Source organism: Castanea sativa, chromosome 5 (genome assembly GCF_040712315.1).
Source record: "Castanea sativa cultivar Marrone di Chiusa Pesio chromosome 5, ASM4071231v1".
Taxonomy (NCBI): domain Eukaryota; kingdom Viridiplantae; phylum Streptophyta; class Magnoliopsida; order Fagales; family Fagaceae; genus Castanea; species Castanea sativa.
In genome coordinates, this window is record NC_134017.1 from 81,236,078 (window position 1) to 81,250,306 (window position 14,229).

The following is a 14,229-nucleotide window of genomic DNA, read 5'->3' on the forward strand; positions in this document are numbered from 1 at the left end:
CACATAATTTTATACATAATGACATGTATATAAGTATATTGATGATGCATAAGTATACAGATATTAATACAAACACATATTTGTAAAGACACTGTTATACATACATATACAAGTGTTCTGTGTAAGTTCTTGTTTGTGCATGTTTTTAATTAGTATACATTCATGCATTTCCATATGCATACATATGCTAATAAATATTCGTATACTATCACCTGTATAAGTATAAATATCCTCTCTGCATCTCCAACTTTACCATATTCTTTCAAAATGATTCACTACAGAAGCAAAATAGTGATAAAATATATACAATTAGTCCAGTAGTACTTCATTTCAAAATATCTAAAGACTAATTAAGCATAACCATCAATCAGCAGGAATGAGAAGGAATTATAACCAATAAAGAATCAATAATGGGGCATGGTGAAGAACAATGTAATATCCTTTCTGTGGACAGTGGATCCTACTTGATGAACTGCATAACCAATCTTGATAGCTTACTTTCTTTGCTTTTTTTTTTTTCAATGATGAGAAACCTCTTCCAAGGAGGGCCACTCTACCACTATTTTTGAGTAAACCCTAGATGAGATACACGACCCCGCTCTCAAGAATTATGTATCAAATTATCTTGAGACTCAAACTAGCCAGAGACCCGAGCAGTAACCATGAATAGCTTACTTCTCATACAATTGCATACAATAATAAGAATAAGAATATATATATATATATATATATATATATATATATATATATATCTTTTTTGGGTTGATGATTTTGGTATCTATCACCCAAGCATATAAAGAATATAAAAGAGACTTATTGGAATTAGAGTAATGCATTAAACATGATATATATATATATATATATATATATATATATATATATATATATATATATATAATATCTAGATGCTAAAGAATAATATTTATCGTTGTTACGCTTATGTTGAACCACATTAGTGTATCATTTTAGTACACTTCAATCAATTTCAATTATAAAATCTATTAGCAAATAACTAAATGAATTTATTTAATTATTTGGTTCAAATCTATTAGTACATGAAGTCATTTAAGCCTTTTTTAAATTAATATTAATTAAACTATATGATCTTATAAATAATGTATCCTATGAATGTTGTCATTTAAATTTTTACTTGTGATTTTGTTTACTAACTAAAAAAATTTACAAAGTGACATGATTAGTTAGTTTCACATCAACAATATAATAAATAAATTCCTAATTATTTTTTAGTAATACTATACTTAGTATAAATTTTACTATTTATAATTCTTACAAATCTATATAACCCTATATTTATATAATATTTAAAAGTTGAAGCACTTATTGTTGCTACGCTTCTATTAAGTCACAATATTAGGGTAGCATTTTGGTCCAGTTCGGTCTTATTCAATCCATTCACTCCACTTTGGCCCTATTTAGTCCATTCACTTGAGTTTGGTCCTATTCAGGCTACATCGGTCCATTCAGTGAACTTCAATCCATTTCGGTCTAGTTCGGTCCTTGTCAGTTCATTTTGGTCCATTTCTATCCATTTTGGACTAATTGGACCATAGATTGATTCTTTGGCCTTTGCCTCCGCCTGCAAGCAAGTTCCTCCGTAAAGGTTATATTGTCTCATATCTGCATTACTAGTACTACCAATACCCCATTTTTTCAGCATGCAACATGCAATCAACAAATCTTAAATCTAAATCCCTTTAGTCCACCTTGATTGATTATACGAAAACCTAATCTATGATTCAAAAAGTCTTAAAATCTATTTTTTAAAGTAAATAAGTATTTTATTAAATAAGACTAATAAATAAAAACATAAATGAATCTAAAGAGTTACAAAAGGATATGTAAAGAAGGACAATGATTCTGAAAACCAATTAAATAATGATCCAGTAGTAAACAATATTATCAACTACATTCTTAAAATTTCCATTTTTTTATTAGTACGACACATACATGCTTGCTTTAATGTCTACATCAAACATAACAGAACTAAATTCTAAATATTTAAAGAATACTTATCTATCTAATTCCGCTAACCAAATAAAAGGTTGGTGACCTTTTTTGGTAACACCCTTTGAATGGATGAAAAACAGAGTTCCACAACTCAAACACAACACTGTAGTGTAACAAAAGATGCTCTACTATCTCCCCACTATTGGACACATACATGTACAACACCATCCAACAAACTTATTTTCTATTTTAATTAGAAGAGCATTGTTTGTTACATGTGTAATAAGTTTTAGCCTAATTAGAATATCGCAACTGAGGACCCTCTCCCCCCATACTATCATCCATACAAAGAAAGAGACCATCTCAGTCTTAGTCTCACTCTCTTATTTTCAACAATGTAAGTTTCTCACTTTTGTGCTTTTTTTTTTTTTTTTGGTTTTTGTTTTAGAAAAGGTTAACTAATAATCCATTGTGTTTACTCCATAATAATTTTCCTTTATAGGTAATGACACCAAGGAAGTCAATACTGTACTGGAGGTCGTTCTGGTTTAATCATGAGAATGATATATTTCAGTACTGATTAATACCGGTGTACCATTTCGAAGTTACTACAAAATTATATATATATATATATATATATATATATATATATATATACACACACACACATATATATATATATATATATATATATATATATATATATATATATATATATATATATATTACAAATGATGATATGGTAACGTGTTGGGGTAGGGAAGTTGTTATTAAGTAAGGAAATATTTTCCTTTTTGACAATGGTGAAAAAAATTTAATAACAAATAAACTAATGGCTTCAAATGAAAGAATCAAGAAACAATAAATACATCACTTGTTTTCTTATCTTTTCACATGTTGGTACTGCTGCCTTTTTTTACTGTTTCCTCTCCACAATCACTGGATTTCACATCTTTCAATTAAAAAATTATTGACATGCTCTCTTAGAGCATTCTTATCAAATATTTCAAATGCTAAAAATCTTATTTTTTTAGCATTTTTAACCCAAAAGTTTGCTCCATCACACCTTTCAAATCTCAAAAATTTTGAGATACTGCTATAGTGAGATTGTATTGATACAATCTCACTGCAGCATAATTTTAAACCAAAAATTATTTTTTTATTCCAACGGTAACTGTGCGTGTATTGGTTTTTTATTTTATTTATTTATTTTTTCCATAGCTTCTCTGTTTCTCTCGAGTTCACGGTTTGAGCTCCTCCCTTCCAAGGTTCGTCAGTCAGGAACTTCAAAGCCCAAACGCCTTCGGAAGGTTGCTGCTGATATGGAGGTAGAGTTTGACGGCGGGGTGATTTGATTTTGTTTGCTGTAAATTTGTGATTTCGAATTGTGATTGGTGTGGGTCTGGTTGTGGGTTTGTGATTTCGGATTGTGATTGGCATGGGTGTGGGTCTCTGAGTTGTGGGTCTGGGTTGTAGTGGGCCGTGGTGCAGTGGATCATCGTGATGGGTTTGCTTTTGTGGAGGTTTGCCGTGGTGGGTTTGTGTGTGTGTGTTTTACTCGCCGGTGTGATGGGTTTGCCTCTCTGTCTTTCTTCTTTCTTCTCACCGATCTGGGTTTTGTGATTGTGATGGTGGTTGATTTGTGATTTGAAAGAGGAAGGTAGTGGCTGGGTATTTTTTTTTTTCCTAGTTCGTGTGGTGGATTTTGGTTGCCACAATGGAGGTTGATGCTGGTAGTGCTGTGGCGGAGGTGGCTGTGACTGTTGTTGTTGGATTTTGTGGAGGTTATTTTTTATATTATTTTAAAGTATTGTATATATTATTTTAAATGAAGTGGTAAAAAAATAGAAGTTTTAAGATGTTAAATGCTAAATTTTTTAGAACTTTTGATAAGAATACTCTTAGAGCATTCTTATTAAATGTGCTAAAAATGCTAAATAATATTTTTTAGCACCTCAAATGATAAAAACACACCTACATCAAATATGCTAAATCCTAAAAATTTTAGCATTAAGCTGAGCTGATAACAGCTCACTGTAGCTGCACTGTAAAAAAAAAAATTGTTTTTTCTATTCAGCCCCAACGTCTCTTATTCTCATTTCTGTCTTTCTCTTTCCTTTCTCACTTCTCTCTTCTCTCTCCCATGTTCTTGATTTTGGATTGTGGGTCGTGGTCTAATGGTCCGATGGTCGTGGGTGGCGGCAGCGATGGTCCGATGGTCATGGGTGGTGGTGGCGATGTTTGATGGTTCGATGGTCGGTGATTGTGGTCCGATGGGCATGGGTCGTGGGTCTGGCGGTCCAATGGTCGTGGTTTTGGTTCCTAAGTGTCGTGGGTCACGGTGCGGTATTTTTAATGGAACTGTGGGTTTCGGTACGGGTCTTCACCGATTTACTAGTCGAGGGGTGTGTGTCGAATTTGGTGGCGGCGGGATGGTGGGTTGTGGGTCGGGGGTGTGGTGGGTTGTGGTGTAGTAGATCGGCATGATGAGTTTGCTTTTGTGGAGGTTTGCTGTGGTGGGTTTGATGTTGTGGGTTGAATCCGGGTTGGAGGGTTGCCGTGTTGGGTTTTTGTGTGTGTGTGTGTGTGTGTTTTGCTTGGTGGTTTGATTGGCAATGGTGGATTGGGATGTGGGTTTGTTGTGTGTGTGTGTGTGTGTTTTACTTGGTGGGTTTGCTGGTGGTGGCGATGGTGGAGGTTTTTTTTTTTTTTTTGGTTAGTTGTGGCATGGGTGGTTGGTTTGCGGTGGTTGTGGTATGGGTGGTGAGTTTTTGGTGGGTAGCTGGGTGGTGGGTTTTGTGGTGACTGTTAGTAGTGTGGTGGCCGAGAGTGCTAAGAATAGTTGGGTTGAGAAAGAACCAAGGAGAGAAGGAGGAAGAATAAAAAATAATAAAGAAAAAATATTTAATTGAAGTGTAATAAAAAAAAGAGGCCATTGGTTTCAAAGAAAAAAGAGACGGTGAGTGAGTAAGGGATGAATCTATTTTTGGGCTACTGGTCAGTATTGGACTGGTATCTATTAACTAGCCAAAATTCGGTATCTTGACTGGTACGGCCGAAACAATGTTGGTATTTATACCTGAACGACACAATCCTTGAATGACACAAATGACCTTTTTTTGGTATCGGTCCAGTTTGAAAATTTTATTTTATTTGATAAGAATACTAAGTATTTTAACAAACACAGGAGATGAAAAAAAGTCGTAAAGAAACTGATAGTGATATACATTCAAAAGAGCCTAACTCTTGGTGGGTTTCAAACTTAGATTTTTTAGTTGTGGATAAAAAAACTTAAGGACGGACCTAAATGTAATTAGTATATATCAGTTATTAAATATTATTTCAAGAAAATTAGTATTAAAAATTTTCTAAAAAACATTAGAATACGTCTTATATATTCATTTATACAACTCCTAACAAACACAATATAATGGATATATTTGTTTTTATTTTTTGTTTTCCAACATTAAAATTCCACTTATTTTCGTGAGTAACATTTTATTAGCCAAATTAATTACACACACGTGTGTGTATGCTTTATATTGGATTTGTGTGTACCTAGGCTATGATGTGTGTGGATATGTGAAAATGTGTATAGTGTATGTTAGTTACAAAATTTGGAATGTCCGTACAAGAGTATTGCACTGTTGCATGGAAGTTGCATGTACGGACAGAGAATCCAATACCGTTGTCAATATAGGAAGGTAGTTTTGCATTGCATTCCCACTTGGGCTGCTTTCATTTGACTTCAAGTCAATGTCTTCTTTTACACCTTTTTCTATTTTTTCTTCTTTTCTAACGTGTTTTTCTTTTAATAATGTTGTGTACGTCTATATGCTTTTCTGACCTTTACAAGGGAAGTAATGGAAACTCTTACAAGCCAAAAGCATCTTAGGAATCTCACTTTTTCTTTCTTTCATAATTGCCTCTATGTTGGTCTTTCCATAGGGTAACTTCTTCTGAGTTGGTTCCTTTGATGCTAAGCTAATCTTCATGATCTCTATTTTTAAAGGGTGTGTGTGACATTTTGGCCATTGACTGACTTTACAGAAGAGAAGAAGGAACTGACAGAGTGGAGAAGACTGCGGTGAAGAAGAGAGAAGTTCCTGCAGGTCGACGCTTAATAGATTTGGTATTCTCTTGGTCTATCGAAGATGTTCTCAATGAGGATCTTTACAAAAACTAGGTTTGTCCTCATTGAAGAAATGATCATGACTAATGAACATTCAATTAGATAAAAAGATAAATTTCAACTTCTTAGAATATATTTACAACAAAAATCATAACTCATCTTAATCCAAACTTATATATACCCACTAATTGGTTTTGGGGGATGAGGTTAGTTGCTAGTTGATGATGAGTCTAAAGCTATGAAGCACGGGTGCGGGTGCGGGTGCGGGTACGGGTACGGGTACGGGTGCGGGTACGGGTATGGGTGCGGGACTCGGCAATTTTTGAAAAAGGTGGGTGCGGGTGCGGCGGGACTCGGCAATTAAAAAATTATTAAAAATATTTTTATTTATATTTTCTATATATTTTTACTATTAAAATATTCTTAAAAAACATATTACTAATTTACTATGCCTTGATTCACAAAACAAAGAAAGAAAAAAGCAAGAAACACAAAACACAACACAAAACCAAAAAGAAAACACAAAAAAAGCAACAAATATTCAAAATAAAATTAAGGAATGATAGATTTAGGGTTTTTGGGTCTCATTTAGAGCTGTTTTCGGCTGTTGCAGCATGATTAGAGGCCTGTTTCGGCCGTTTCGGGCCTGTTTCGGCCGTTTCGATAGCCGGTCGATACGTCCCGATACGGCCGAAACAGACCGATTCTGGCCGATTCTGGCCGAATCGGCTCGAATCTGCTCGAATCGGCGCCGCGTCGGCGCGATTCAAGCCGCGTCGGCGCGAGTCGGCTGGAAAAAAAAGGACAACACGTGGCCGACGCGGCCTGACGCGGCACCGACGCGCGAGCAGCGGCGTCCCTCGCGCGTCGCCGAGTCGCGCCGCGTCGGACGCGGGTGCGGCACCTCCGGCGCCGCGTCCGTGCTTCCTAGGTCTAAAGGGCTCTTCTTTAGAAAAGTTCATACTTTATTAAATTAAAAATAATAATAATTTGATCACACAATGGATCTTTATCATTATTTCCCCAATAATAATCAAATAAATTTTACACATAATATAGACTCATCTTTTTCATGCGTTTTGTTGGAAAATGTTAAATAATTGGGACTTTAGTACATATTTTTTTAATAGATTGTATAAAATTTGAAACCTGTGGAGTCCCCTTCCTCCATGATTATTGTTCTTTACAGGGCAAGATACCAATGGATTCTATTTGGTGGAGGAATTTCTCTTTACCATTATGCCAATACACTAGTAGGTTCCTTTTTGTCTAGATGGGATTCGAACCCAGGTCTTTTATTCAAGGATTAAGGACTTTATTAGTTGAGCTTATTGGAAACCATGTTAGACATCCATACAAAGTGTAACAAGTAGCTAGAATTAAAGACTTTACTAGTTGCGCTAATTGGATACCACATTAGACAACTGTACAAGTAAAACAAGTATTGCACTGTTGCTTGGTGTTGCGTGGTAGTTCCATAGACAGAATCGAATATTGTGGTGCAAGGAAGGTGGCAGGATACAAAGGGTAGCTTGCATTCCCACCTTAGTCACTTTCATTTGACTTGAAGTCAATGTCTTCTTTTACACCTTTTTTCTTGAGAATATATTCTTTCCTTGGTTTCTTTTTTAAAGTTTTCTTTAATCTTGTTTTGTATTTCCATTGGCTTTTGCTGAATTTTTTGAGGAAGCAATGGAAATTCTTGAAAGCCAAAAGCATGTTAGGAATTTCAATTTTCTTACTTTCATAGTATCCTGTATATTGGTCTTTCTATTGAATAACTTCTTCCTAGCTGTTTCTTAGATGCTAAGCAAACCTTCATTATCTCTATTTTGAAGGGTGTGTGAGATTTTAGCCATTGACTGACCATACAGAAGAGAAGAAGAAACCGAAAGAATGGAGAAGACTGTGCTGAAGAAAAACTTTGTTCGGGGTAGAAGCTTAATAGATTTGGTATTCTCTTGGTCTATCAATGATATTCGCAATGAAGGTCTTTACAAAAAACAGGTTTGTACACCATGAAGCTCTCACCCTCCTCATTGTAAGAAATTAAATTGTAACACTAGCAGATTGTAGGGTACTACTAATTTCATTAAAATTGTTGTTGGCTAAATGTCAAGAAATGTGGATAACGAAATGAATATTACATCTGAGCAAAAGGGGTATTATTAATTTTACAATTCCTCTTTTTGGGGGGCTTTTATATACCAATAGAAAGTATGTTGTCACGTTGGGCTAACAGAGAGTTCACATTTTGGGTTAGTGTGTTAGTTCAATTTAGGAAGTAGAATGTGTTATGATTAAATATTATGGTATCAAATAGTTAGAAATGACACAAAGTTTATTTATTTTGATCTAATTTATCTGCATACTTAAGACATGACATTGATGGTAATTTGTATGCGGTACATATTATTTCTTTATGAAGTTCCCATTTCAGGCAGAGAAATCATGTCCAGAACTTGTCGATCAGATTTGTCCATGTACTTACTTTTCTCTCATGAAAATTGCAGTCTTAACCCTGACTTTATTTACTAACAGGTGAGACAGATTCCACAGAAATTTTCCTCCATATCAGAATACATGAATTCATTTATTTATCCACTTATTGAGGAAACACATGCTGACTTGTTATCAAGCATGTCAACATTGCCTCTAGCACCTAGCCGTGTTATATTGTCATTCATGCAAGCTAAGGAATATGAACCATCCAAAGACTATTTTTACCATGTTATATTTGAAAGAGTGGGTAAATTGGAGAAAAATAATGGGGCATATGAGCCTATGGTTGGAGACCTCATTGTCTTGACAGATGTAAGACCAAAATACATTGAGGATTTAGACAGACCCAACAGACCCTTTCTTGTTGCTTTAGTTCAGAGGGTGAAAGAAGACAATACTCTTACAATATTAGCCTCAAAGCCTATCTTGGCAGAAGAACAAGAAAACAAGAAGATGAAAAATCTTTATGCTGTTTTCATGATAAACATGACCACAAATATCCGTATATGGAGAGCATTGAACTTTGAGCTGGAAGGTGAAAACATAGACATCATTGGAAAAGTGCTGCAACCAAACTCTGCTGTAAGAATTTCAATCATTGCTTAATTTAGTGTGCTATATTGATGTTTTTGGAAACAATTCTCAGAAATTTTTTATTTACTTCTTGTAGGAAGCTAAAATATGTACTACTTGCATTTCTGAAAGAAGTTGCAGTACTGCCTATGCAGATACGAGGTCCATAATTTGCTTTTCTGATTTAAATGACTCCCAGAAAGATGCAGTTCTTAGCTGTTTGGAAACTAGGGAATGCAAGCATCAGAATACTGTTAAACTAATATGGGGCCCTCCGGGAACTGGGAAAACCACAACAGTTGGTGTGCTATTATTCTCTCTGCTTAGAATGAAATGCAGAACTCTTACATGTGCCCCAACGAATACTGCAGTTTTGGAAGTGACACAGCACCTTCTAAAGAATGTAACAGAGTCACTTGAATATGATACCTATGGGCTTGGAGACATAGTTTTATTTGGAAATAGGGAGCGAATGAAGATTGATGATCGTTATGACCTTCTGGATGTATTTCTTGATAATCGAGTAAGTATACTTCGTAAATGCCTTGTTTGTCCATCAACTTGTTGGAAAGATAGTCTATTATCAATGACTAGTTTGCTCAAGGACCCTAAAAGGGAATATCATTTGTATTTGAAAACTAGAAGAGTAGTAGAAAATGAGGAGGAAGAAAATGATGGTATATCTGAAAATAAAGGGATAAATGTTAATCAAGGGGAGGAGATTGATGATCAATCCTCAAAAGACAAGAAGATCAAGAAAAATTTGAAGAAAGTTATCATTCAAACCTCAAATCAAAACAAAAACAAGAAAACACAGAAGGATATGAGGCCTTTGTGCAAAGAAAAGAAATTAGAGCACGAGGAAATAGAAAGTGGGGATAATTCTTCCCAAGATAAGAAAAACGAAGGACAGGGAACTGATGAATGTGACAATACTTTGACATTTGATGAGTTTTTACAGAAGAGATTCAATTGCATTTCAAAGCGTCTGACATATTGTATTGAAAATTTGTATACACACTTACCTACTTCTTTTACTTCATTAGTGGTGGTAAAGAAGATGATTAAAGCTCTTGATTTCCTCAAATCTCTTGAAACTTTGTTGTGTGCTGTCAGTGTTACTGACAAAGGGTTATTAGAGACAGTCTTCAGCGAGAATGTAGGAACTGGACTTGGTCACTTAAGAGAGTTGAGTATTGTGAGAAATGAGTGCCTTCGTGTACTTTTATCTCTTCCTCAAAAATTCCCAGTTCCAGATTTTAAAGACGAGTATGATATAAAAGAATTCTGCCTGCAATATTCTTGTCTGATTTTCTGCACTGTATCAAGCTCTGCTAAATTGCATGAAGTAATGGCTGATCTGCAACTGCTGGTTATAGATGAAGCTACTCAGCTTAAGGAATGTGAATCAACCATTCCTTTACAACTACCTGGAATCCGCCATGCTATTCTTGTTGGGGATGAACGGCAGTTGCCTGCGATGGTTAAAAGCAAGGTTCAAAGTTTTATTTTTAAGGTTCTCTTGTTTTCCTTGTTTGTCTTTAAAAATTATCAATGTAACATCTTTAAAATTTGCTATTACTAGATTTCTGAGGAAGCTGAATTTGGAAGAAGTTTGTTTGAGAGGCTAGTATTGCTAGGACACAAGAAACACCTTCTTAATGTCCAGCATAGGATGCATCCATCCATAAGCTTATTTCCAAATAAGATGTTCTATGAAAATCAGATTTTAGATGGCCACAATGTCAAAGGAAGAAGCTACGAGAGGCATTTTCTTCAAGGGAAGATGTACGGCTCCTATTCTTTCATAAATGTACCACATGGAAAAGAGGAATTCAATAACAGCCATAGTCTGAAAAATATGGTTGAGGCTGCTGTGGTGTCTGAGATAGTTTCAAGCCTTTTCAAAGGTATGTCTAAAGTAGCAACTAATCCTAGTCTTAATTTTGGCAAAATGTTGTGCTAGGTATGTTAGTTATGGTTAGCTTGATCATCAATAAGTTAATGTGTATGATAACTATCATTTTCTTTTGTTTCTCCTTTCACTCCTAAAGAATCAGTTCATACAAAGAAGAAGGTTAGAGTTGGTATCATCTCACCATACAAGGCTCAAGTCCTTGCAATTGGAGAGAAGGTGAAAATCTACAGTGCAGATCCTAATGATGACTTCTCCATTTGTGTTCGCTCTGTCGATGGATTCCAAGGTGGTGAGGAGGATGTGATAATTATCTCTATTGTCAGATGTAATCAGAATGGAACTGTTGGTTTTCTTAAAAATCATCAAAGAACAAACGTGGCACTAACGCGTGCAAGGTAACAGAGACTTCGCTATGGTGTAGCTAGAACATTTTCTGAGAATCTGGTGGTTTTGCAATTAATAGGCACTATTTTAATTTGTAGGCATTGCCTTTGGATATTGGGAAATGAAGCTACTTTAACTAAAAGTTGCACTATTTGGAAGGAGTTAGTCATTGATGCCAAGAAACGGAGGTGTTTCTACAATGCCAATGAAGACCAGGGCTTGTCTCAGGCTATCACAGTTGCCTTGGTTGAATGTGACCAAATGCACATTTTATTCAACATGGATTCTTCCCTGTTCTGGAAAGCAAGATGGAGGGTATGCTGATTCTTACTTGTTTTTTCCTTTTAATAGTTCTAGTGATACATCAACAACTTATTTTCTTTACTATTCTATGTCTCTTTAATATTATTATATAAAAAAAAAAAGTGTATGGGGAGGTGGATCCTCTTTTCATGGTCGTGTTGCTCATTAGTTTTAAACATTTTGTTGGACCCTCTCTTCATTTCTCAATATAGGTCTTCTTCAGCAATGATTTTTTGAAATCTATGTCAAGAGTTAAAGATACTGAGATCTGTAAAGAAGTGCTTACTTTATTGGAAAATCTTGCAAATGGTTGGCGTCAATCTCTCCTGAAGAAAAACCTCTATGTCCATCATGGAACTTCTTCCCAATTATTAGAGCAGTACGAGGTCAAAGGTTTGCTGCATCTTGTTTGGACTATAGACATTCTCAAGGAAAATTCATACTACATTCAGATTCTGAAGTTCTGGGACATTTTGCCATTAGATGAAATTCCAAAACTAGCAAATCATCTTGATGTCTTATTTGAGAACTATACTATGGAAAAGATGAATCACTGCAAATACAAATGTTTCGATGGGTATGTGTTTTATCTGAATTCATTCTTGTTACTATTATGTTTTCTCCTTGTAAAAATTACAAGCAAAAAGGTCAAGTGTTCAATTATACGGTCTTCTGGTTAGATTTTTTGCTTGGAGGCAACATGATATAACATGCCTTATGATTGAAAAGTGTTTAATCCAATTGGTCTCCACCTTAGCCCCCCCCCCAAAACCAATAACAAGAACAGGAGGGGGATGGGGGATTTTTGGTAGAATTTCCTCCGTGGGAGAACTAGGCAATTCCATTGAACTACAAGGCTCTTGGCTTAACCAATGGAATCTATAGATTAGACTTTTAATGGTGGTTTAACTTTTCTTATTTGTATATTGAGAGAGAGAGAGAGAATGATTGAAAAGTGTTTAATCCAATTGGTGTCAACTACAAGGATTTCCTTTTATGGAGACCTAACATCATTTTTTATTTGCTACAGGTGTTTAGTTGTTCCAATGCAATGGCCAATCAACTTAAGTAGTTGTCCTGAAGCTGATCCTTTATTGTCACTTTCAGAACCATTAGCTTCACTTAGTCTCAAGGATGAGTCAGAATCATCATCTACTACTTATAGGTGAGTAACATCAAAAATTATCCAACTAGTCAATTTTTCTTACTTTAAAATAGCTTTAAACAGGTTTAAAATAGTGTAAGCCAGTTTTATTCAATCTATAAAGTCACTTAGCTTGTGAAATGGGAGTTATCCATGCTGTTGTTGTAAGGTATAAATTTTAACATCAACAGCATTTTCTGTTTTGCTTTAGGTGACTAGCACTGCTTGCAAAAATTATACTACTGCATATAAGGTGACCGACAAATTCTCATGCTGGTGATTGAAGAAATCCTTATAGAGGGCTAAAAATTATGCCTAGATACAGATTCACACTGCTTTCTGTCCTTCAGAGTATTAGATCACGTTCTTCTTTTCATACTAAATTTGTCATTATCAATATGGTTCCTGATTTGTGACAGTCTGAGCTCCCACCAGAATTATGATTCTTGCTGAACTTATTTCTCCTCTAGATTAACACACACACGCACACACAAACTTTTTTATTTTTATTTTTCTTTCTTCTTTCTTTTGCAAATGATATTGGAAGTTTCAAGCTGCATAATTTGATCTTGATGTGTCATGCTTCTCCTTCTCTTTTCCTTACTTTTCCCCCTTAGTACAAGACATGCATGTTAAGTTGAAGGTTTGATTGTCAGACTGATTGTTTTTCCCATCAATAATTTCCAGAAATAATTAAAAGTACACAATGGGGAGAAGTGTTGTTACAAATAGGTGGCCAAGAAATTTGCCTAGTTACTAATCGGGTACATTTACCTTCTTAGTGGGAATAGAATTTGAGTATGCACTTCTGAAGCCATCTTTATTTTTACCTAATTAGAACTAAAACATAGGTTGTATCCATCAGTATCCTAAAATGTTTCTTACATATTATACATGTTTTATCTATTAACGACACTATTACATATAGAGTTGAAAGGGTTAGATCTAATATATTAATATTATACATGTCCTATTTATTTAGTGTAAGATGCTAAATCAAATTTCTATCCACAAAAGTGTTTTTGTAGAACAAAATCCTCAAAACTGAAATCCACAAGATCTTATTAAATTTTATAACAAAGAATCTATATTGGTACTTGTATTAAAATCCAATGATTTCAAATCCTAGTATACAAATGCAACCCCAGAAAATGCTGAAAGTATATGAGCTAGTTCTTCAGTTGATATTTCACAAATCTGTTCTCTACTTAATATGCATACAATACAAAAGACTCCCTTCATTGTTGACATGTCCACTGACATTCTATGACTTTCAGATAGTGAAGACCTATAAAGAATCCAAAA

The 14,229-nt window shown here is 34.9% G+C and overlaps 1 protein-coding gene across 1 annotated transcript; it reads left to right on the plus strand.

Moving 5' to 3' along the window:
* The first annotated feature begins 5,528 nt into the window (after positions 1-5,528).
* Positions 5,529-13,679, plus strand: LOC142633359 (uncharacterized). Its single transcript, XM_075807584.1, has 11 exons — positions 5,529-5,672; positions 5,981-6,154; positions 7,939-8,107; positions 8,642-9,184; positions 9,273-10,670; positions 10,761-11,085; positions 11,230-11,488; positions 11,576-11,792; positions 11,993-12,357; positions 12,811-12,945; positions 13,136-13,679. The coding sequence occupies exons 3-11, from the start codon at positions 7,997-7,999 to the stop codon at positions 13,137-13,139; spliced, it is 3,357 nt and encodes a 1,118-aa protein (XP_075663699.1). The 5' UTR covers positions 5,529-5,672; positions 5,981-6,154; positions 7,939-7,996; the 3' UTR covers positions 13,140-13,679.
* Positions 13,680-14,229: the final 550 nt, after the last annotated feature.